The sequence below is a fragment of the Salmo salar genome, unplaced genomic scaffold (assembly GCF_905237065.1).
Source record: "Salmo salar unplaced genomic scaffold, Ssal_v3.1, whole genome shotgun sequence".
NCBI classification, from domain to species: Eukaryota; Metazoa; Chordata; class Actinopteri; order Salmoniformes; family Salmonidae; genus Salmo; species Salmo salar.
In genome coordinates this window covers 440,340-465,825 of record NW_025547989.1, presented here as the reverse complement: position 1 = coordinate 465,825, position 25,486 = coordinate 440,340, and the positions used below count along the sequence as shown (strand labels likewise).

Here is a 25,486-nt window from a genome sequence, read left to right as displayed (position 1 = left end):
GCATGTGAAATTTATTGTCAATCAGTGTTGCTTCCTAACTGGACAGTTTGATTTCACAGAAGTGTGATTGACTTGGAGTTACATTGTGTTGTTTAAGTGTTCCCTTTATTTTTTTGAGCAGTATAGTATAGTAATATAGTAAAGTAGTATATACCTTCAGTATGTTTTCTCCACATGTAGACACCAAAGACACCAGCTGAAGCTGCAAGAAGTCCAACAGCTGCTAGTAGTAGACCAACAATCAACCCTAATTGTAATTTAGGAAACACGTCATCTGAAACAGAGAAGCCATGTCAAACCATTACAACACCACAACATATATACTGTACAGGAAGTAAAGCAGAATTTATAAATACAGTACAACTGAACAGACCAATAAGGTCATCCCTTAGGAAACACCTAATCTGAAACAGAGAAGCCATGTCAAACTGGTCACCCGTCAGAGCCTGGTTCCTCTCTACCCAGTACAGCCAGTAGAGGACTGGTCACCGCTCAGAGCCTGGTTCCTCTCTACCCAGTACAGACAGTAGAGGACTAGTCACCCATCAGAGCCTGGTTCCTCTCTACCCAGTACAGCCAGTAGAGGACTGGTCACCCCTCAGAGCCTGGTTCCTCTCTACCCAGTACAGCCAGTAGAGGACTGGTCACCCCTCAGAGCCTGGTTCCTCTCTACCCAGTACAGCCAGTAGAGGACTGGTCACCCCTCAGAGCCTGGTTCCTCTCTACCCAGTACAGCCAGTAGAGGACTGGTCATCCCTCAGAGCCTGGTTCCTCTGGTCTACCCAGTACAGCCAGTAGAGGACCAGTCACCCCTCAGAGCCTGGTTCCTCTGGTCTACCCAGTACAGCCAGTAGAGGACTGGTCACCCCTCAGAGCCTGGTTTATCTCTACCCAGTACAGCCAGTAGAGGACTCTTAATGATGAGACATCAAGTACCAGTCAGACATCAAGGTTAAACTCACCTTCATTATGTTTGCTCAACATGTAGACACCAACTAAAGCTGCAATAACTCCAACAGCTGCTGCTATTAGTAGACCAACAATCAACCCTACTTGTGATTTAGGAAACACGTCATCTGAAACAGAGAAGCCATGTCAAACCATTACAACAACACTGCATATATACTGTACAGGAAGTAAAGCATCATTTATAAATACAGTACTACTGAAAACAGACCAATAAGGTCATCCCTTAGGAAACACGTCATCTGAAACAGAGAAGTCATGTCAAACCATTACAACAACACTACATATATACTGTACAGGAAGTAAAGCATCCTCTGGTCTACCCAGTACAGCCAGTAGAGGACTGGTCACCCCTTAGAGCCTGGTTCCTCTGGTCTACCCAGTACAGCCAGTAGAGGACTGGTCACCCCTCAGAGCCTGGTTCCTCTGGTCTACCAGGTACAGCCAGTAGAGGACTGGTCACCCCTCAGAGCCTGGTTCCTCTGGTCTACCAGGTACAGCCAGTAGAGGACTTGACACCCCTCAGAGCCTGGTTCCTCTGGTCTACCCAGTACAGTCAGTAGAGGACTGGTCACCCCTCAGAGCCTGGTTCCTCTGGTCTACCCAGTACAGCCAGTAGAGGACTCTTAATGATGAGACATCAAGGACCATTCAGACATCAAGGTTAAACTCACCTTCGGTATGTTTAATATCTCTGACTGAGTGTAACGCCCTGGCCATAGAGAGGGTTTTTTTGTTCTTTATTTTGGTTAGGCCAGGGTGTTACATTGGGTGGGCGTTCTATGTTCCTTTTTCTATGTTTTTGTATTTCTTTGTTTTGGGCCGTGTGTGGCTCCCAATCAGGCACAGCTGAAGCTCGTTGTTGCTGATTGGGAGTTAAAAATAAGGAGCATGTTTTTCCTTTTGGTTTTGTGGGTAATTGTTTCTGTCATTGTGTTTCACCTGACAGGACTGTTTGGCTGTCAGTTTATTGTTTTGTAGTTGTATAGTGTTCCGTTTGAATTAAATATGATGAACACTAACTCTGCTGCATTTTGGTTCACTCTCTCTTCAGACAGCCGTTACACTGAGGGACTCTTAATGATGAGACATCAAGGACCAGTCAGAGATCAAGGTTAAACTCACCTTCAGTATATTTTATCCACATGTAGAAACTAATAGCTGAAGCTGCAAGAAATGCAACATCTGCTGCTATTAGACCAACAATCAACCCTACGTGTGATTTAGGAAACACGTCATCTGAAACAGAGAAGCCATGTCAAACCATTACAACACCTACATATATACTGTACAGGAAGTAAAGCATCATTTATAAATACTACTGAAAAGAGACCAATAAGGTCATCCCCTAGGAAACCATTCTCCACTAACTAGTCTAACTAACTAGTCTAACTAACAAGAGGTCTCAGGTATTTGGGTTAACCAATGAAGACCTCACTTGGGACATGAATCTCTGTCTCCTTCAGGTGGTTGATCTCCTTCTGGTGAACTCTACAGGTGAACCTGTTGGTGTCAGTCTGGTCCACGGTGACATGTCGTCTCACAGAGTAGAGGCACTCTGAGTCCCTGTGTCTCTCTGGAGGTCCATCAGCAGGGAGGATGGTTCCAGAACTGTCCAGCCACTCCATCTCAGGTTCAGGAAACCAGCCTCCAGACTCACACTTCAGGACCACCCCCCAGCCTTTGGTTCCATCAATAGATATCACTGGCTGAGATACAGCACCTACACAGATACCAGATAAAACAGATCACTGGCTGAGATACAGCACCTATACAGACACCAGATAAAACAGATCACTGGCTGAGATACAGCACCTACAGATACAAGATAAACCAGATCACTGGCTGAGATACAGCACCTACACAGATACCAGATAAAACAGATCACTGGCTGAGATACAGCACCTACACAGATACAAGATAAACCAGATCACTGGCTGAGATACAGCACCTACACAGATACAAGATAAAACAAATCACTGGCTGAGATACAGCACCTACACAGATACAAGATAAAACAGATCACTGGCTGAGAAAGTATTTTCCCCCTTTCTAATTTTCTCTACTTTTGCATATTTTTGATACTGAATGTTATCAGATTTTCAACCAAAACCTGATATTAGATCAGAGGAACCTGATATTAGATCAGAGGGAACCTGATATTAGATCAGAGGGAACCTGATATTAGATCAGAGGAACCTGATATTAGATCAGAGGGAACCTGATATTAGATCAGAGGAACCTGATATTAGATCAGAGGAACCTGATATTAGATCAGAGGAACCTGATATTAGATCAGAGGGAACCTGATATTAGATCAGAGGAACCTGATATTAGATCAGAGGAACCTGATATTAGATCAGAGGGAACCTGATATTAGATCAGAGGAACCTGATATTAGATCAGAGGAACCTGATATTAGATCAGAGGAACCTGATATTAGATCAGAGGAACCTGATATTAGATCAGGGGAACCTGATATTAGATAAAGGGAACCTGATATTAGATCAGAGGGAACCTGATATTAGATCAGAGGAACCTGATATTAGATCAGGGGAACCTGATATTAGATAAAGGGAACCTGATATTAGATCAGAGGAACCTGATATTAGATCAGAGGGAACCTGATATTAGATAAAGGGAACCTGATATTAGATCAGAGGGAACCTGATATTAGATCAGAGGAACCTGATATTAGATCAGAGGAACCTGATATTAGATCAGAGGAACCTGATATTAGATCAGAGGAACCTGATATTAGATCAGAGGGAACCTGATATTAGATCAGAGGAACCTGATATTAGATCAGAGGAACCTGATATTAGATCAGAGGAACCTGATATTAGATAAAGGGAACCTGATATTAGATCAGAGGGAACCTGATATTAGATCAGAGGAACCTGATATTAGATCAGAGGGAACCTGATATTAGATCAGAGGAACCTGATATTAGATCAGAGGAACCTGATATTAGATAAAGGGAACCTGATATTAGATCAGAGGGACCTGAGTTTACAACAAACAAAAAAACTATACTTATCTTATTTAATTAAAACAGTTATTCAACACCCAATTCCCCTGTGTGAAAAAGTAATTTCCACCTTACACTCAATAACTGGTTTTGCCACCTTTACCTGCAATGAGCAAATGCTTCCTGTAGTTGTTGATCAGTCTCTCACATCGCTGTGGAGGAGTTTTGGCCCACTATTGCATGCAGAACTACTAACTCAGCGACATTTGTGGGTTTCCAAGCATGAACTGTTCGTTTCAAGTCCTGCCTCTACATCTCAATTGGGATTAGGTCTGGACTTTGACTAGGCCATTCAATTCCAGCAGCATGGTAGAGTGTCTAGTGTTGGTTACCAATCTAACAGCAGCATGGTAGAGTGTCTAGTGTTGGTTACCAATCTAACAGCAGCATGGTAGAGTGTCTAGTGTTGGTTACCAATCTAACAGCAGCATGGTAGAGTGTCTAGTGTTGGTTACCAATCTAACAGCAGCATGGTAGAGTGTCTAGTGTTGGTTACCAATCTAACAGCAGCATGGTAGAGTGTCTAGTGTTGGTTACCAATCTAACAGCAGCATGGTAGAGTGTCTAGTGTTGGTTACCAATCTAACAGCAGCATGGTAGAGTGTCTAGTGTTGGTTACCAATCTAACAGCAGCATGGTAGAGTGGCAGTTATACAGTTATACAGTGGTGTTAAAATCCCAACCCTCCCCTGATACATCCCTCTGAGTCCACCCCTCTCTTTATCCATGTCTTGTTTAGTCTGATGTCTCTGAGTCCACCCCTCTCTTTATTCATGTCTTGTTTAGTCTGATGTCTCTGAGTCCACCTCTCTCTTTATCCATGTAAAACCCAGTTGGGATGAAATGGAAAGCGAGCCAGGCCTAATCGACCCAACATCAGTGCCTGACCTCGTGGTTGGATTGGAAGAAAGTCCCCACAACAATGTTCCATCATCTAGTGGAAAGCCTTCCCAGAAGAGTGGAGGCTGTTATAGCAGCAAAGGGGACCAACTCCATATTAATGACCCTGATTTTGGAATGAGATTTTCAATGAGCAGGTGAACACATACTTTTGGTCATGTAGTGTTTCTACCTAATGTTAGATAATAGCAGGTGTCCACATACTTTTGGTCATGTAGTGTATAAATCTCATGATTCAATGATTATTATTATGAGTAAGTAGTGTGTCTGTGTGTGTGTCTGTGTCTGTGTGTGCATTGTCATGTTTTTAAGGTTTGCTCAATATCTGAGGCAGGGTTGATGAGCAGGTAGTGATGATGCTGGTTTTGATAAGTGACTATCTGAGGCAGGGTTGATGAGCAGGTAGTGATGATGCTGGTTTTGATAAGTGACTATCTGAGGCAGGGTTGATGAGCAGGTAGTGATGATGCTGGTTTTGATAAGTGAATATCTGAGGCAGGGTTGATGAGCAGGTAGTGATGATGCTGGTTTTGATAAGTGACTATCTGAGGCAGGGTTGATGAGCAGGTAGTGGTGATGCTGGTTTTGATAAGTGACTATCTGAGGCAGGGTTGATGAGCAGGTAGTGATGATGCTGGTTTTGATAAGTGACTATCTGAGGCAGGGTTGCTTTCTTGATCTTGACCATTAGTTAGATTTTCTCTGCATTTAGGACCAATTTGATCTGAAAGAGGTGATGATGACAACAAACACTTCCTGCTATTTGAGAAATGCCTAGTCAACAACATTCAACACTTCCTGCTATTTGAGACATACCTAATCAACAACATTAAACACTTCCTGCTATTTGAAAAATACCTAGTCAACAACATTAAACACTTCCTGCTATTTGAGACATACCTAATCAACAACATTAAACACTTCCTGCTATTTGAGAAATACCTAGTCAAAATTAAACACTTCCTGCTATTTGAGAAATACCTAGTCAACAACATTAAACACTTCCTGCTATTTGAGACATACATAATCACCAACATTAAACACTTCCTGCTATTTGAGACATACATAATCACCAACATTAAACACTTCCTGCTATTTGAGAAATGCCTAATCAACAACATTAAACACTTCCTGCTATTTGAGACATACCTAATCAACAACATTAAACACTTCCTGCTATTTGAGAAATACCTAGTCAACAACATTAAACACTTCCTGGTCTAGTGTGGGATCAGGGTTATAGATGATGTCCCATCTTCATATAGATGGACATTTGCATCAGCAATGTTTTCACACAAGTTATTACTTAACTAGTGAACAATAACGGCCCAAGAACAGAACCCTGCAGCACTCCAGTATTAACAGAAAGATGGTCAGAAGTCATGAACAGAACCCTGCAGCACTCCAGTATTAACAGAAAGATGGTCAGAAGTCATGAACAGAACCCTGCAGCACTCCAGTATTAACAGAAAGATGGTCAGAAGTCATGAACAGAACCCTGCAGCACTCCAGTATTAACAGAAAGATGGTCAGAAGTCATGAACAGAACCCTGCAGCACTCCAGTATTAACAGAAAGATGGTCAGAAGTCATGAACCCTGCAGCACTCCAGTATTAACAGAAAGATGGTCAGAAGTCATGAACAGAACCCTGCAGCACTCCAGTATTAACAGAAAGATGGTCAGAAGTCATGAACAGAACCCTGCAGCACTCCAGTATTAACAGAAAGATGGTCAGAAGTCATGAACAGAACCCTGCAGCACTCCAGTATTAACAGAAAGATGGTCAGAAGTCATGCCATCAACCTGAATACATTGTGATGTAACACTGAGATAATCATTAAACCAGCAACAGCTTTACTTGAATGACATCAATAATTCAATGTGTCAAATGCCACTACAACAGGTAGTAGGAATATTGGGACACAAGCCAGTGTGACAGTGTGGGAGGTTAGGATGTGTGAGGAGTGTGTTGTAAAGGCTGTGTGCTGAGCAGCTGAATACATGATCTATAACAGAGGAAGGACTGATGAGGAAGGAAGACCAGCTGAATACATGATCTATAACAGAGGAAGGACTGATGAGGAAGGAAGACCAGCTGAATACATGATCTATAACAGAGGAAGGAAGACCAGCTGAATACATGATCTATAACAGAGGAAGGGATGATGAGGAAGACCAGCTGAATACATGATCTATAACAGAGGAAGGACTGATGAGAGAGGAAGACCAGCTGAATACATGATCTATAACAGAGGAAGGAAGACCAGCTGAATACATGATCTATAACAGAGGAAGGAAGACCAGCTGAATACATGACCTATAGCAGAGGAAGGAAGACCAGCTGAATACATGATCTATAACAGAGGAAGGAATGATGAGGGAGGAAGACATGTTGATATTTTAGCAGCCAATCATTTAGCCAGATTTACCAATACAACCTCTGATCACATCTCCAGTATTCATGACTCACCAACAAAGAGTTGAACGGTGGTTTCCTTCACCTGGCTGGTCAGTGTTGGAATGAAGCACATATAGCTTCCAGCATCAGAGAGAGTAACTCTGGTCAGCTTTAAGGAGACGTTGCCATTCTTCAGTTCTTCATTAAACATTGATGTCCTTCCACTGTAGGATGGAACCTGCTCCACATTGGAGTCTCGACCATCACTGTAAAGATGGACGTTTTCTTTTCTCAGGTTCGATCTTGTCCACTCCACTACCATGTCCTCAGCATTGACACTGGGTTTCAGGGAACATGGTAGAATGATGTCATCACCAGCTAAGGCAACGACTTGGTCAGCCGGTCCAACAACCTGAACCCCAGACGACCCTGGAGAAAAACAGATGACACACAGTTAAAGATACCTGGTAACTTCCTGTTGTTTGATGGATTCTGGCCCATACGACCCCACTCATTCCTATGTGGAGACTCAATAGTGCATTGAAGCCAAATTAACTCGGTTAAAATGGCGTCTCATGTGGGAGATTTATGTAGACAGTTTGAGATACTCCCACTGTAGCTCAGTTGGTAGAGCATGGCGCTTGCAATGCCAGGGTTGTGGGTTCGATTCCCACGGGGGGCCAGTATGTAAAAATGTAATAAAAATGTATGCACTCTACTGTAAGGCGCTCTGGATAAGAGTGTCTGCTAAATGACTAAAATGTAAATGTAATACTCCAGGAAGTGACGTTACAGGCTAGCTCAGTGCTGCCCCCTCTCATTAAGTAACTCCAGTGGATGGCCAACTGATGTACTGCAGGCTGCCATTAGACATAACATGCAGGCTAGCTCAGTGCTGCCCCCTCTCATTAAGTAACTCCAGTTGAAGGCCAACCAGGGTACTGCAGGCTGCCATTAGAAACTATACACTGAGTTAACAAAGCATTATGAACACCTGCTCTTTCCATGACAGACTGACCAGGTGAATCCAGGTTCTCATTTACAACTGCGACCTGGCCAAGATAAAGCAAAGCAGTGCAACAAAAACAACACAGAGTTACACATTGAATAAACAAGCGTACAGTCAATAACACAATCGGAAAAAGAAAGTCTATATACAGTGTGTGCAAATGGCGTGAGGAGGTAAGGCAATAAATAGGCCAAAGAAATGAAATTAATTTTGTCCCGCTCCCATACAGCCCTCAATGCGCTACACTTCAATTCACAGCAAGTCAAACATTGATGCATTGTCCCACACACCCCTCATCCCAGACAGTACATTGTCCCACACACCCCTCATCCCAGACAGTACATTGCCCCAGACCCCTCATCCCTGACAGTATAATGTCCCACACCCCTCACCACAGACAGTACATTGCCCCCACCCCCACACACACAAGCCAGCCAGTGTTAACAAACTATAATCTTCCTGTATTCTGTTTCAATCTAAGTGCATTCTGCCTAGTGGAGCTGTTGAGTTTGGACTATTCAGACTATTTAAATCTCATTAGAAATTATGTGGTGTTTTGATGTAATGTTATGCTAAGCTATTATATTTGATAATGTTATGCTAAGCTATTATATTTGATAATGTTATGCTAAGCTATTATATTTGATAATGTTATGCTAAGCTATTATATTTGATAATGTTATGCTAAGCTATTATATTTGATAATGCTATGCTAAGCTATTATATTTGATAATGCTATGCTAAGGTATTATATTTGATAATGCTATGCTAAGCTATTATATTTGATAACGTTATGCTAAGCTATTATATTTGATAATGTTATGCTAAGCTATTATATTTGATAATGTTATGCTAAGCTATTATATTTGATAATGTTATGCTAAGCTATTATATTTGATAATGCTATGCTAAGCTATTATATTTGATAATGTTATGCTAAGCTATTATATTTGATAATGTTGTACGAAGCTATTATATTTGTTAATGTTATGCTAAGCTATTATATTTGATAATGTTATGCATTTGAGACACGTCATTCAGAGCAGTTTGTTAACAATAAAAAAACGGGCTCTTTTATCTCCAAAATGCGTTTAAAAAATTACAAAGATTAGGGGTTGGTAATATTCTCTAGTTGCGCCGTGAAAAAGGTAATTATATATATATTTTTATATACATTTGCAAAAATAAATAAAAACCTGTTTTCGCTTTGTCATTATGGGGTATTGTGTACAGATTGATGAGAATATGTTTATTTTTTAAATACATTTTCAAATAAGGCTGTAACGTAACAAAATGTGGAACAAGTCAAGGGGTCTGAAAACACTGGATCATTAACTACAGAAATTAATGTAGCAACTGCAGATTGCCACTTTAATGGACAGCAGGTTCTTTATCAATAGTCAACTGCATCCATTACCAAGGTGCTGTGGTACAACACTTCATAATACACCTGTTGTATCAGCTGGAACAACACTTCATATAACACCTGTTGTATCAGCTGGAACAACACTTCATAATACACCTGTTGTATCAGCTGGAACAACACTTCATATAACACCTGTTGTATCAGCTGGAACAACACTTCATAATACACCTGTTGTATCAGCTGGAACAACACTTCATATAACACCTGTTGTATCAGCTGGAACAACACTTCATATAACACCTGTTGTATCAGCTGGTACACCACTTCATATAACACCTGTTGTATCAGCTGGAACAACACTTCATAATACACCTGTTGTATCAGCTGGAACAACACTTCATATAACACCTGTTGTATCAGCTGGAACAACACTTCATAATACACCTGTTTATCAGCTGGAACAACACTTCATAATACACCTGTTGTATCAGCTGGAACAACACTTCATAATACACCTGTTGTATCAGCTGGAACAACACTTCATAACACCTGTTGTATCAGCTGGAACAACACTTCATATAACACCTGTTGTATCAGCTGGAACAACACTTCATATAACACCTGTTGTATCAGCTGGAACAACACTTCATAATACACCTGTTGTATCAGCTGGAACAACACTTCATAATACACCTGTTGTATCAGCTGGAACAACACTTCATAATACACCTGTTGTATCAGCTGGAACAACACTTCATAATACACCTGTTGTATCAGCTGGAACAACACTTCATATAACACCTGTTGTATCAGCTGGAACAACACTTCATATAACACCTGTTGTATCAGCTGGAACAACACTTCATAATACACCTGCTACTCTCTGTTATTATCTATGCACAGTCACTTTACTAACTCTACCTACATGTACATACTACCTCAATTACCTCGACTATCTGGTGCCCCGCACATTGACTCTGTACCGGTACCCCCCTGTATATAGCTTCCACATTGATTCTGTACCGGTACCCCCTGTATATAGCCTCCACATAGACTCTGTACCTGTACCCCCTGTATATAGCCTCCACATTGACTCTGTACCCCCTGTATATAGCCTCCACATTGATTCTGTACCCCCTGTATATAGCCTCCACATTGATTCTGTACCCACTGTATATAGCCTCCACGTTGACACTGTACCGGTACCCCCTGTATATAGCCTCCACATTGACTCTGTACCGGTACCCCCTGTATATAGCCTATTCGTGAGATGATGGGATGCTATGTAATAATGATGTTAATGTGAGAGAATTGTATTTCTGTTTAAAGTTTCACTAAGTCATTGGCACGCCCCCAGGGGCACAGACAGGACCTGGCGTCATGAGAAAGCCCTTTTTGATGTTCCGAATGAAACCCCCACCTGGGTTTTCCCACTTCAGCCTACCTCGATAACGCGAGGGCCAAGGATTGAGACCAGACCAGCCTACCTCGATAACGAGAGGGCCAAGGTTTGAGACCAGACCAGCCTACCTCGATAACGAGAGGGCCAAGGTTTGAGATTAGACCGAGCTTACCTCGATAACGAGAGGGCCAAGGTTGGAGACCAGACCAGCTTACCTCGATAACGAGAGGGCCAAGGTTTGAGACCAGACCAGCTTACCTCGATAACAAGAGGGCCAAGGTTGGAGACCAGACCAGCTTACCTCGATAACGAGAGGGCCAAGGTTTGAGACCAGACCAGCTTACCTCGATAACGAGAGGGCCAATGTTTGAGACCAGACCAGCTTACCTCGATAACGAGAGGGCCAAAGTTGCAGACCAGACCAGCCTACCTCGATAACGAGAGGGCCAAGGTTGGAGACCAGACCAGCTTACCTCGATAACGAGAGGGCCAAGGTTGGAGACCAGACCAGCTTACTTCGATAACGAGAGGGCCAAGGTTTGAGACCAGACCAGCTTACCTTGATAACGAGAGGGCCAAGGATGGAGACCATACCAGCTTACCTCGATAATGAGAGGGCCATGGTTGCAGACCAGACCAGCTTACCTCGATAACGAGAGGGCCAAGGTTTGAGACCAGACCAGCTTACCTCAATTACGAGATGACTAAAGGTTGCAGACCAGACCAGCTTACCTCGATAACGAGAGGGCCAAGGTTTGAGACCAGACCAACTTACCTCAATTACGAGACGGCTAAAGGTTGCAGACCAGCCTACCTCGATAACGAGAGGGCCAAGGTTGCAGACCAGACCAGCTTACCTCGATAACGAGAGGGCCAAGGTTGGAGACCAGACCAGCTTACCTCGATAACGAGAGGGCCAAGGTTTGAGACCAGACCGAGCTTACCTCAATTACGAGATGGCTAAAGGTTGCATACCAGCTTACCAAGAGAGGGCAAAGGTTTGAGTAGAGACCATGAACCTGAGTATAAGCTAAGGTTTGAGTAGATGGCTGAATCTTTTAACCATATCACGTGGTTAAACTCTTAGATTATCGATACCGACAGAATAAGAACAAGTCTTTGATATTAAATACTAGTCTGCAGCTATGAATTCGGTATCATTGAAAGCAAAGTTTTAATGATGCCAAAGACACGACACATTACAGCCAGTAGAGGACTGGTCACGCCTCAGAGCCTGGTTCCTCTGGTCTACCCAGTACAGCCAGTAGAGGACTGGTCACCCCTCAGAGCCTGGTTCCTCTCTACCCAGTACAGCCAGTAGAGGACTGGCCACCCCTCAGAGCCTGGTTCCTCTCTACCCAGTACAGCCAGTAGAGGACTGGTCACCCCTCAGAGCCTGGTTCCTCTCTACCCAGTACAGCCAGTAGAGGACTGGCCAGCCCTCAGAGCCTGGTTACTCTGGTCTACCCAGTACAGCCAGTAGAGGACTGGTCACCCCTCAGAGCCTGGTTCCTCTGGTCTACCCAGTACAGCCAGGAGAGGACTGGTCACCCCTCAGAGCCTGGTTCCTCTCTACCCAGTACAGCCAGTAAAGGACTGGTCACCCCTCAGAGCCTGGTTCCTCTCTACCCAGTACAGCCAGTAGAGGACTGGCCAGCCCTCAGAGCCTGGTTTCTCTGGTCTACCCAGTACAGCCAGTAGAGGACTGGTCACCCCTCATAGCCTGGTTCCTCTCTACCCAGTACAGCCAGTAGAGGACTGGTCACCCCTCAGAGCCTGGTTCCTCTCTACCCAGTACAGCCAGTAGAGGACTGGCCACCCCTCAGAGCCTGGTTCCTCTGGTCTACCCAGTACAGCCAGTAGAGGACTGGTCACCCCTCAGAGCCTGGTTCCTCTCCACCCAGTGCAGCCAGTAGAGGACTGGTCACCCCTCAGAGCCTGGTTCCTCTCTACCCAGTACAGCCAGTAGAGGACTGGTCACCCCTCAGAGCCTGGTTCCTCTGGTTTACTCAGCACAGCTAGTAGAGGACTGGTCACCCCTCAGAGCCTGGTTCCTCTTGTCTACCCAGTACAGCCAGTAGAGGACTGGTCACCCCTCAGAGCCTGGTTCCTCTGGTCTACCCAGTACAGCCAGTAGAGGACTGGTCACCCCTCAGAGCCTGGTTACTCTCTACCCAGTACAGCCAGTAGAGGACTGGTCACCCCTCAGAGCCTGGATCCTCTGGTCTAACCAGTGCAGCCAGTAGAGGACTGGTCACCCCTCAGAGCCTGGTTCCACTCTACCCAGTACAGCCAGTAGAGGACTGGTCACACCTCAGAGCCTGGTTCCTCTCTACCCAGTGCAGCCAGTAGAGGACTGGTCACCCCTCAGAGCCTGGTTCCTCTGGTTTACCCAGTACAGCCAGTAGATGACTGGTCACCCCTCAGAGCCTGGTTCCTCTGGTCTACCCAGTACAGCCAGTAGAGGACTGGTCACCCCTCGGAGCCTGGTTCCTCTCTTCCCAGTACATCCAGTAGAGGACTGGTCACCCCTCAGAGCCTGGATCCTCTGGTCTAACCAGTACAGCCAGTAGAGGGCTGGTCACCCCCTCAGAATCTGATTCCTCTCTACCCAGTACAGCCAGTAGAGGACTGGTCACCCCTCAGAGCCTGGTTCCACTCTACCCAGTACAGCCAGTAGAGGGACTGGTCACCCCTCAGAGCCTTGTTCCTCTCTACCCAGTGCAGCCAGTAGAGGACTGGTCACCCCTCAGAGCCTGGTTCCTCTCTTCCCAGTACATCCAGTAGAGGACTGGTCACCCCTCAGAGCCTGGATCCTCTGGTCTAACCAGTACAGCCAGTAGAGGGCTGGTCACCCCTCAGAATCTGGTTCCTCTCTACCCAGTACAGCCAGTAGAGGACTGGTCACCCCTCAGAGCCTGGTTCCACTCTACCCAGTACAGCCAGTAGAGGACTGGTCACCCCTCAGAGCCTTGTTCCTCTCTACCCAGTGCAGCCAGTAGAGGACTGGTCACCCCTCAGAGCCTGGTTCCTCTGGTTTACCCAGTATAGCCAGTAGAGGACTGGTCACCCCTCAGAGCCTGGTTCCTCTGGTCTACCCAGTACAGCCAGTAGAGGACTGGTCACCCCTCAGAGCCTGGTTCCTCTCTTCCCAGTACAGCCAGTAGAGGACTGGTCACCCCTCAGAGCCTGGATCCTCTGGTCTAACCAGTACAGCCAGTAGAGTGCTGGTCACCCCTCAGAGCCTGATTCCTCTCTACCCAGTACAGCCAGTAGAGGACTGGTCACTTCTCAGAGCCTGGTTCCACTCTACCCAGTACAGCCAGTAGAGGACTGGTCACCCCTTAGAGCCTTGTTCCTCTCTACCCAGTGCAGCCAGTAGAGGACTGGTCACCCCTCAGAACCTGGTTCCTCTGGTTTACCCAGTATAGCCAGTAGAGGACTGGTCACCCCTCAGAGCCTGGTTCCTCTCTACCCAGTACAGCCAGTAGAGGACTGGTCACATCTCAGAGCCTGGTTCCTCTCTACCCAGTGCAGCCAGTAGAGGACTGGTCACCCCTCAGAGCCTGGTTCCTCTGGTCTACCCAGTACACCCAGTAGAGGACTGGTCACCCCTCAGAGCCTGGATCCTCTGGTCTAACCGGAACAGCCAGTAGAGGACTGGTCACCCCTCAGAGCCTGGTTCCTCTCTACCCAGTACAGCCAGTAGAGGACTGGTCACCCCTCAGAGCCTGGTTCCTCTGGTTTACCCAGTACAGCCAGTAGAGGACTGGTCACCCCTCAGAGCCTGTTTCCTCTCCACCCAGTACAGCCAGTAGAGGACTGGTCACCCCTCAGAGCCTGGTTCCTCTCTACCCAGTACAGCCAGTAGAGGACTGGTCACCCCTCAGAGCCTGGTTCCTCTCTACCCAGTGCAGCCAGTAGAGGACTGGTCACCCCTCAGAGCCTGGTTCCTCTCTACCCAGTACAGCCAGAAGAGGACTGGTCACCCCTCAGAGCCTGGTTTCTCTGGTTTACCCAGTACAGCCAGTAGAGGACTGGTCACCCCCCAGAGCCTGGTTCCTCTGGTCTAGCCAGTACAGTCTGTAGAGGACTGTTCACCACTCAGAGCCTGGTTCCTCTGGTCTACCCAGTACAGCCAGTAGAGGACTGGTCACCCCTCAGAGCCTGGTTCCTCTGGTCTACCCAGTACAGCCAGTAGAGGACTGGTCACCCCTCAGAGCCTGGTTCCTCTCTACCCAGTACAGCCAGTAGAGGACTGGTCACCCCTCAGAGCCTGGTTCCTCTCTACCCAGTACAGCCAGTACAACCACACTACTTACCAAAGCTGTCTTCATCATATATACCAGCTGTGGATGATAAGAAAAAACAGTCATTTAGAAGACATGTTGTCTGTGCTCAATAATGTTTGTACCATGTTATGTGTTGCTACCATGCTGTGTTATGTGTTGCTACCATGCTGTGTCATGTGTTTCTACCATGCTGTGTTGCTACCATGCTGTGTTAGCATGTGTTGCTACCATGCTATGTTGTTGTCTTAGGTATCTCTGTATGTAGTGTTGTGTTGTCTCTCTTGTCGTGATGTGTGTTTTGTCCTATATTTTTATATTTATATTTATTTTAAACACAAGGCCTGCCGGACGACACATTTCACAGTATAACATGATGCTCTGGTCTGGTGTAAACTCGCAACTTTTAAAGGTGAAACACTGTTGAAGTGTAATACATCATTCACAGAATGTAGTTTGATACTCCTGGTATTGGATATGGCTGAAAAAAAACTTGCTTAATAGCGATTTTCATAAATTAACTTTATTACAAACATATATGCACAATCGTTTGTCTCTACATTAACTAACATATTCTTCTCAATTGTAAATATTTTTCTTGACTCGTTATGACGTTATAACTACTTAAATTAGCTTCCTCTGTAATGTTTTGTCTGCTATCTTTGCTGAAGAAAATCACCAGGAACGGGTGGCTCGCGTCAAAATGTGTCATTTGAACCACTGGATATGATTGGGCATATAAAAACCTTGGGACCAAAATGCATAATGAGTGCTCTAACTCCCCCCTTGTGGTGGTCTGGAGCAATGAAGCGGTGATGCTGGGTACCTCTAACTCCCCCCTTGTGGTGGTCTGGAGCAATGAAGCTGTGATGCTGGGTACCTCTAACTCCCCCTTGTGGTGGTCTGGAGCAATGACATGGTGATGCTGGGTACCTCTAAGTCCCGTGGTGTAAACTCGCAACTTTTATAGGAGGAACCACTGCATATAACCTTCCTTTATTCTGACTAGATCAGATGGTATTATACTATATAACCTTCCTGTTTTCTGACTAGATCGGATGGTGGTAAACTATATAACCTTCCTGTATTCTGACTAGATCAGATGGTGGTAAACTATATAACCTTCCTGTATTCTGACTAGATCAGATGGTGGTAAACTATATAACCTTCCTCTATTCTGACTAGATCAGATGGTGTTAAACTATATAACCTTCCTGTATTCTGACTAGATCAGATGGTGGTAAACTATATAACCTTCCTGTATTCTGACTAGATCAGATGGTGGTAAACTATATAACCTTCCTGTATTCAGAGCAGTTTTCAGAGCAGTTTGTTAACAATAAATAAAGCTTGGAGAGCTCTTTGGTCTTGGCCATGGTGGAGAGTTTGGAATCTGATTGATTGATTGCCTCTGTGGACAGGTATCTTTTATACAGGTAACAAACTGAGATGAGGAGCACTCCCATTAAGAGTGTGCTCCTAATCTCAGCTCGTTACCTGTATAAAAGACACCTGGGAGCCAGAAATCTTTCTGATTGAGAGTGGGTCAAATACTTATTTCCCTCATTTTATAACATTTTTGACATGCGTTTTTCAGGATTTTTTGTTGTTGTTATTCTGTCTCTCACTGTTCAAATAAACCTGAAAATGAAAATGATAGACTGATCATTTCTTTGTCAGTGGGCAAACGTACAAAATCAGCAGGGTATCAAATACTTTTTTCCCTCACTGTAGGCCATGGTGGCGAAGTAATTACAATATAGCAATTAAACACTGGAATGGTAGATGTGCAGATGATGATGTGCAAGTAGAGATAATGGGGTTCAAAGGAGCCAGATAAATAAATAAATACAGATGGGGATGTGGTAGTTCGATGGGCTGTTTACAGATGGGCTATGTACAGGTGCAGTGATCTGTGAATGCTGGTGCTTATAGTTAGTGAGTGAGGTAAGAGTCTCCAGCTTCAGAGATCTTTGCAGTTCGTTCCAGTCATTGGCAGCAGAGAAATAGAAGGAAAGGCGGCCAAAGGAGGAATTGGCTTTTGGTGTGACCAGAGAGATAAACCTGCTGGAGCACGTGCTATGAGTGGGTGCTGCTATGGTGACCAGTGAGCTGAGATAAGGCGGTGCTTTACCTATCAGAGACTTGTAGATGACCTGGAGCCAGTGGGTTTGGCGACGAGTATGAAGCGAGGGCCAGCCAACAAGAGCGTACAGGTCGCAGTGGTGGGTAGTATATCGGGCTTTGGTGACAAAACGGATGGCACTGTGATAGACTGCATCCAATTTGTTGAGTAGGGTGTTGGAGGCTATTTTATAAATTACATCGCCAAAGTCGAGGATCGGTAGGATGGTCAGTTTTACGAGGGTATGTTTGGCAGCATGAGTGAAGGTTGCTTTGTTGCGAAATAGGAAGCTGATTCTAGATTTAATTTTGAATTGGAGATGCTTAATGTGAGTCTGGAAGTTTAGTCTAACCAGACACCTAGGTATTTGTAGTTGTCAACATATTCTAAGTCAGAACCGTCCAGAGTAGTGATGCTGGACGGGCGGGCAGGTGCGAGCAGTGGTCGGTTGAAGAGCATGCATTTAGTTTTACTTGCATTTAAGAGCAGTTGGAGGCCACGGAAGGAGAAATGTATGGCATCGAAGCTCATCTGGAGGTTAGTTAACAGTGTCCAAAGAAGGGCCAGAAGTATACAGAATGGTGTTGTCTGTGTAGAGGTGGATCAGAGGATCACCAGCAGCAAGAGCGACATCATTGATGTAAACACAGAAAAGAGTCGGCCCTAGAATTGAACCCTGTGGCACCCCCTTAGAGACTACCAGAGGTCCGGACAACAGGCCCTCCGATTTGACATACTGAACTCTATCAGAGAAGTAGTTGGTGAACCAGGCGAGGCAGTCATTTGAGAAACCAAGGCTGTTGAGTCTGCTGATAAGAATGTGGTGATTGACAGAGTCGAAAGCCTTGGCCAGGTCAATGAATACGGCTGCACATTAATGTCTCTTATCGATGGCGGTTATGATGTCGTGTAGGACCTTGAGCGTGGCTGAGGTGCACCCATGACCAGCTCTGAAACCAGATTGCATAGCAGAGAAGGTGCGGTGGGATTCTAATGACCGCGGCAGCTTTCCAATCTATGGGAATCTCAGACGATACGAAAGAGAGGTTGAACAGGCTAGTAATAGGGGTTGCAACAATTTCGGCAGATAATTTTAGAAAAGACGGGTCCAGATTGTCTAGATTGTCTGTGTTACGATCGTTGTTGGAAGGATGGTAGGACCAAGGAACACCGAAAAAAACTAAAACAAACGAAACGTAGCGTTTAGTAGGGCTAAACAGCACAGTACCAAAAAACAAGATCCCACAAACAGGTGGGAAAAGGCTGCCTAAATATGATCCCCAATCAGAGACAATGATAGACAGCTGCCTCTGATTGGGAACCATACCAGGCCAACATAGAAATACAAAAAACTAGAGTACCCACCCTAGTCACACCATGACCTAACCAAAATAGAGAATAAAAAGGCTCTAAGGTCAGGGCGTGTCATGTCGTTTGTCGGAATGAGACCAAAGCGTGTGGCTCGTTCCACATTTTATTTTAACTGTGAAACTATACAAGAAATACAAATAAACTACTAAACAAAACAGCAAACCGTGATGAAGAGGTGCAACATACACTAACTCAAAATAATCTCCCACAAACCCAGGTGGGAAAAACAACTACTTAAATATGATCCCCAACATTAACCAGAACCACACAACATAGAAAATTTAAACTAGACAAAACCTCCTTATTGAAATTCTCAATTATAGTGGATTTATAGGTGGTAACAGTGTTTCCTAGCCTCAGTTCAGTGGGCAGCTGGGAGGAGATGCTCCTATTCTCCATGGACTTTACAGTCCCAGAACTTTTTTGAGTTTGTGCTACAGGATGCAAATTTCTCATTGAAAAAGCTAGCCTTAGCTTTCCTAACTGCCTGTGTATATTGGCTCCTAACTTCCCTGAAAAGTTGCATATCGCGGGGGCTATTCGATGCTAATGCAGAACGCCACAGGATGTTTTTGTGCTGGTCAAGGGCAGACAGGTCTGGAGTGAACCAAGGGCTATATCTATTCCTGGTTCTACATTTTTTGAATGGGGCATGCTTATTTAAGATGGTGAGGAAGGCACTTTTAAAGAATAACCAGGCATCCTCTACTGTCAGGATGAGGTCAATATCATTCCAGGATACCCCGGCCAGGTCGATTAGAAAGGCCTGCTCGCAGAAGTGTTTTAGGGAGCGTTTGACAGTGATGAGGGGTGGTCGTTTGATCGCAGACCCATTACGGATGCAGGCAATGAGGCAGTGATCGCTGAGATCTTGATTGAAAACAGCAGAGGTGTATTTGGAGGGCGAGTTAGTTAAGATGATTTCTATGAAATCATCAACATCTTGATCACATCTTTACTAATGCTGCAGAAATTAGCTTTAAAACAGTTTCCAGATCACAGGATGTAGTGATCACAACATAGTAGCCATATATAGGAAAACCAAAGTTCCAAAGGCTGGGCATAATATAGTGTATAAGAGGTCATACAATAAGTATTAGTAGTGATTCATATGTTGACAATGTAAATAATATTTGCTGGACTGTGGTGTGTAATGAGGAGCAACCAGACGCTGCACTTGACATATTTATGAAATTACTTACTCCAGTTACTAATAAGCATGCACCCATTAACCTGTTATGGCTAGGGGGCAGTATTTTCACGGCTGGATAAAAAACGTACCCGATTTAATCTGGTTACTACTCCTGCCCAGTAACTAGAATATGCATATAATTATTGACTTTGGAGAGAAAACACTCCAAAGTTTCTAAAACTGTTTGAATGGTGTCTGTGAGTATAACAGAACTCAAATGGCAGGTCAAAACCTGAGAGATTCCTTTACAGGAAGTGGCCTGTCTGACCATTTCTTGAACTTCTTTGCCATCTCTATCTTTTACAAAGGATCTCTGCTCTAACGTGACACTTCCTACGTCTTCCATGGGCGCTCAGAGCCCGGGAAAAACCTGAATGTCGTCATCCCAGCCCCAGGCTGAAACACATTATCGCCTTTCTCAAGTGGCCGATCAAGGGACTGTGGGCTTAGGCGCATGCCCGCCCCCGTCTTTGTGATTTTTCCTCTGTTTGCCGAAAAGGAGATTTCCGGTCGGAATATTATCGCTTTTTTACGAGATAAATTGCATAAAAATGGATTTTAAACAGCGGTTGACATGCTTCGAAGTACGGTAATGGAATATTTAGATTTTTTTTTGTCACGAATTGCGCCATGCGCATGACCCTGATTTACCATTTCGGATAGTGTCTGGGACGCACGAACAAAACGCCGCTATTCGGATATAACGATGGATTATTTTGGACCAAACCAACATTTGTTATTGAAGTAGCAGTCCTGGGAGTGCATTCTGATGAAGACAACAAAAGGTAATCAAACTTTTATAATAGTAAATCTGATTTTGGTGAGTGCTAAACTTGCCGGGTGTCTAAATAGCTAGCCTGTGATGGCTGGGCTATGTACTTAGAATATTGCAAAATGTGCTTTCACCAAAAAGCTATTTTAAAATCGGACATATCGAGTGCATAGAGGAGTTCTGTATCTATAATTCTTAAAATAATTGTTATGCTTTTTGTGAACGTTTATCGTGAGTAATTTAGTAAATTGTTAGCAAATTCCCCGGAAGTATGCTAGTTCTGAACGTCACATGCTAATGTAAAAAGCTGTTTTTTGATATAAATATGAACTTGATTGAACAAAACATGCATGTATTGTATAACATAATGTCCTAGGTGTGTCATCTGATGAAGATCATCAAAGGTTAGTGCTGCATTTAGCTGTCTTCTGGGTTTTTGTGACATTATATGCTAGCTTGAAAAATGGGTGTCTGATTATTTCTGGCTTGGTACTCTGCTGACATAATCTAGTGTTTTGCTTTCGCTGTAAAGCCTTTTTGAAATCGGACAGTGTGGTTAGATAAAGGAGAGTCTTGTCTTTAAAATGCTGTGAAATAGTCATATGTTTGAAAAATTGAAGTTTTTGTATTTTTGAGGAATTTGTAATTCGCGCCACGCCTATCATTGGATATTGGAGCAGGTGTTCCGCTAGCGGATCGTCTAGATGTAAGAGGTTAAACTAACTGCACTGTCCAATTTAAAGTAGCTATTACAGCGACAGCATGCCATGTGATTGTTTGAGGACGGCGCCACACATCAAAATATTTTTCCACCGGCACAGGTTTCATAAATTCACAAATAGCGATTAAATATTCATTTACTTTTTGAAATTCTTCCTCTGGTTTGTCATCCAAAGGGTCCCAGCTATAACATGTAGTGTCATTATGTTAGATAAAATCCTTCTTTATATCCCAAAAAGTCTGTTTAGTTGGCGCCATCAATTTGAGTAATCCACTCGTTCAACAGGCAGAGAAAGGAATCCAAAAATCTACCCCTAAACTTTGTTTCAACAAGTCAAAATACATTTCTATTTACTCCTCAGATACCCTAAAATGTAATCAAACTATAATATTTGTTACGGAAAGAAGTATGTTCAATAGGAAACTTTAGCAGGTGCGTTCTGTCTTCATGGCGCGCGCACACCAGAATTTCCAAGACTGTGTCCCTGTACTAAAACTGATATTTCTTCTTCGTTTCTGAAGTTACAAGCCTGAAACCTGGAACATAGACTGCTGACACCCTTTGGAAGCCACAGGAATTGCATCCAGGGAGCTAATTTTCAGAATGACCTCATACTTGCCAATCTAAGCGGATGGTCTCTCAAAATGAAACAATTTCGGTTGGTTTTTCATTGTATTTTCTCCTACCATATCTATTGTGTTATATTCTCCTACATTATTTTAACATTTCTACAAACTTCAAAGTGTTTTCAATGGTACCAATTATATTCATATCCTGGCTTCAGGGCCTCAGCAACAGACAGTTTACTTTGGGCACGTCATTCAGGCAGAAATTGAGAAAAAAGGGTCCCAGCCCTAAGAAATTCATTGGCAAGATAAGCAAACTTAGTTATGACATGCCAGCAACAAATGCTGACACTACACATGCAATTATCTGACCAAATTATGAAAGAACAAGAATTGTACTTTTGAATTCTGTAAAGTCAGTGTGAAATGATTGTTGTCTATCAACAATGACAAGCCACCGGGTCTGGATGGAAAATTACTGCGGATAATAGTGGACGATATTGCCAATCCTATTTGCCATGTCTTCAATTTAAGCCTACTAGAAAGTGTGCGCCCTCAGGCCTGGCGGTAAGCTAAAGTCATTCCGCTACCCAAGAATGGTAAAGCCCCCTTTACTGGCTCAAATAGCTGACCAATAAGCCTGATACCAACCCTTAGTAAACTTCTGGAAAAAATGGTGATTGACCAAATACAATGCTATTTCACAGTAAACAAATTGACAGCAGACTATCAGCACGCTAATAAGGAAGGAATCACTCAACAAGTACAGCGCTTACAAAAAGACTGATGAGGGAAATGACTGATGATTGGCTGAGAGAGCGAAATAAAGAGAAATGTTACTATTATAGAACAGGTGATGAATATAGAGAAATGATACTATTATAGAACAGGTGATGAGTATAGATAAATGTTACTATTATAAAACAGGTGATGAATATAGAGAAATGTTACTATTATAGAACAGGTGATGAATATAGAGAAAAGTTACTATTATAGAACAGGTGATGAATATAGATAAATGTACTCACCTCCACTTTGTCCGAGGCTACAGTATACCAGTGTACTCAACAGCACTGAAACACACAGAGAGAACTATCACTATGGTACATGATGTAAACACTGAAACACACAGAGAGAACTATCACTATGGTACATGATGTAAACACTGAAACACACAGAGAGAACTATCACTATGGTACATGATGTAAACACTGAGCTGAATCACAGATATTAATTTGTATATTTATGCATTTCTGTGCCAATATAATTAAGATAATGCAAACATCCCCATCAAAGTCCTTCAGTTGAAGAGAGATCTGTTTTTAATTGGGCTGCGTCTCAATACACCACATCTCCTATGTCGGACTTCCTCATCTACGAGTCTCAAGGGATTCATCTGAAGTCAGTACCGCAACTTCTATCTGTACCGACTGAACCGTTTGGGCTACAAACTAATATGACCCCACTATGGAAAGAGGAGACTCTCAGATACAAACTAATATGACCCCACTATGGAAAGGGGAGACTCTCAGCTACAAACTAATATGACCCCACTATGGAAAGGGGAGACTCTCAGCTATAAACTAATATGACCCCACTATGGAAAGAGGAGACTCAGCTACAAACTAATATGACCCCACTATGGAAAGGGGAGACTCTCAGATACAAACTAATATGACCCCACTATGGAAAGAGGAGACTCTCAGATACAAACTAATATGACCCCACTATGGAAAGGGGAGACTCTCAGATACAAACTAATATGACCCCACTATGGAAAGGGGAGACTCTCAGCTACAAACTAATATGACCCCACTATGGAAAGAGGAGACTCTACGACCCACAAGTCTCATGGGACTCGTCTGAGGGTAACCCATGGTAACCCATATAAATAAAGTGAAAATACAAATATATTTCCTTATCTTTCTTATATCTCGTAGATATAGGACAGACTCTCCAAAACCTTATTCCTTATGAAAACATTTTTGACTGTATTTTTTTGCCATTTCTGAATGTGTTATTCAATGCACAGGTGTAGTAGTAGTAGTACAGGCCAAATTAAATATTTTATCAAATCATATTTAATTAAAAAATATATACAGACAGGGGTCCTGAAATTCAAAATGATCCATGCTAGACCATCTAAAACAATTCTACATGTTAGCTTACTAGAACCACACTTTTTACAGGATATATTAAACCATACAGATATTAAACTATATAGATACTAAACGATATAGATATTTAACCATATAGATATTAAACTGTATATTAAACTATACAGATATTAAACTATATAGATATTAAACTATGTAGATTTTAACCTATGTAGATTTTAAACTATATAGATATTAACATATATCTAGACATTAAACCATTTAGATAATATTCAACTCACAGAGTAGAGGACAGGTGCGTTCCATCTCAACATGTCGATCACTAACTGTATCTAAACTCTAGTGACTTGTAGCCTGTCCATCCCCCCACCCACCTCTCCTCTCTACCCATCTATACTTCCTCTTGAGAAGGACTGAGAGGTGTGAAAGATGTGTGTGTGTGAGAGAGAGAGAGAGAGAGAGACAGAACAGAGACAGAGAGAGAGAGAGAGAGAGAAACGTAATGTCTTTATTATTTTGGAACTTCTGTGAGTGTAATGTTTACTGTTCATTTTTATTGTTTATTTCACTTTTGTATATTATCTACCTCACTTGCTTTGGCAATGTTAACATATGTTTCCCATGCCAATAAAGCCCATTGAATTGATAGATAGATACAGAGAGACAGGGGAGAGAGAGGAAAGAGAGAGTGAGGGAGGTAGATACATACAGAAGGAGAGAGAGAGATATAGAGGGAGATACATACAGAGAGAGAGACAGAGACAAAGAGCGCGACAGAGAGAGAGAGAGAGAGAGAGAGATGGAGACAGAGAGACACAGCTGCATGTGAGCTCACACATTTTTCAGCATGTTTTTACAAAAAGATAGATTTAGAGTTAGATAAACCTGGATTTTTCCACAAGGACATAAACAGGATACTACCCTCCACAACATAACATTCACTCCAAATCAAAACTCCAAACCTACAACCTGATTTTGGACAAAACTACCTGGAAGGATTCAAAGATTCTTATTTCCAAGATTTACAGCAAATGGTCTGGCAAACAAACAACAGAAACCTGAAGCACCATCCAACCTGGAACTGAATGAGTCATGTTTAATCTGAAGTCCAACCTGGAACTGAGTGAGTCATGTTTAGTCTGTAGTCCAACCTGGAACTGAGTGAGTCATGTTCAGTCTGTAGTCCAACCTGGAACTGAGTGAGTCATGTTCAGTCTGTAGTCCAACCTGGAACTGAGTGAGTCATGTTTAGTCTGTAGT

General features: G+C 43.4%; 1 protein-coding gene across 1 annotated transcript; it reads right to left on the bottom strand.

Moving 5' to 3' along the window:
• On the bottom strand, window positions 1-24,683 carry LOC123732555 (butyrophilin subfamily 1 member A1-like). Its single transcript, XM_045711797.1, has 8 exons — window positions 24,508-24,683; window positions 23,138-23,182; window positions 15,396-15,422; window positions 7,369-7,725; window positions 2,405-2,689; window positions 2,092-2,205; window positions 963-1,076; window positions 1-274 (listed from the first exon to the last, which is right to left on the bottom strand). The coding sequence occupies exons 1-8, from the start codon at window positions 24,530-24,532 to the stop codon at window positions 93-95; spliced, it is 1,149 nt and encodes a 382-aa protein (XP_045567753.1). The 5' UTR covers window positions 24,533-24,683; the 3' UTR covers window positions 1-92.
• Between the last annotated feature and the right edge of the window lie 803 nt (window positions 24,684-25,486).

Bases quoted from the DNA above. Each gene is read 5' to 3' on its own strand.
- LOC123732555 (XM_045711797.1), bottom strand. From the start codon at position 24,532: ATGGAACGCACCTGTCCTCTACTCT. The intron at 2,690-7,368 runs GTGAGTCATGAA...GTATCTGTGTAG, and splicing joins CACCGTTCAACTCTTTGTTG to GTGCTGTATCTCAGCCAGTG. The intron at 275-962 runs GTGAGTTTAACC...TCTCTGTTTCAG, and splicing joins GTTGAGCAAACATAATGAAG to ATGACGTGTTTCCTAAATTA.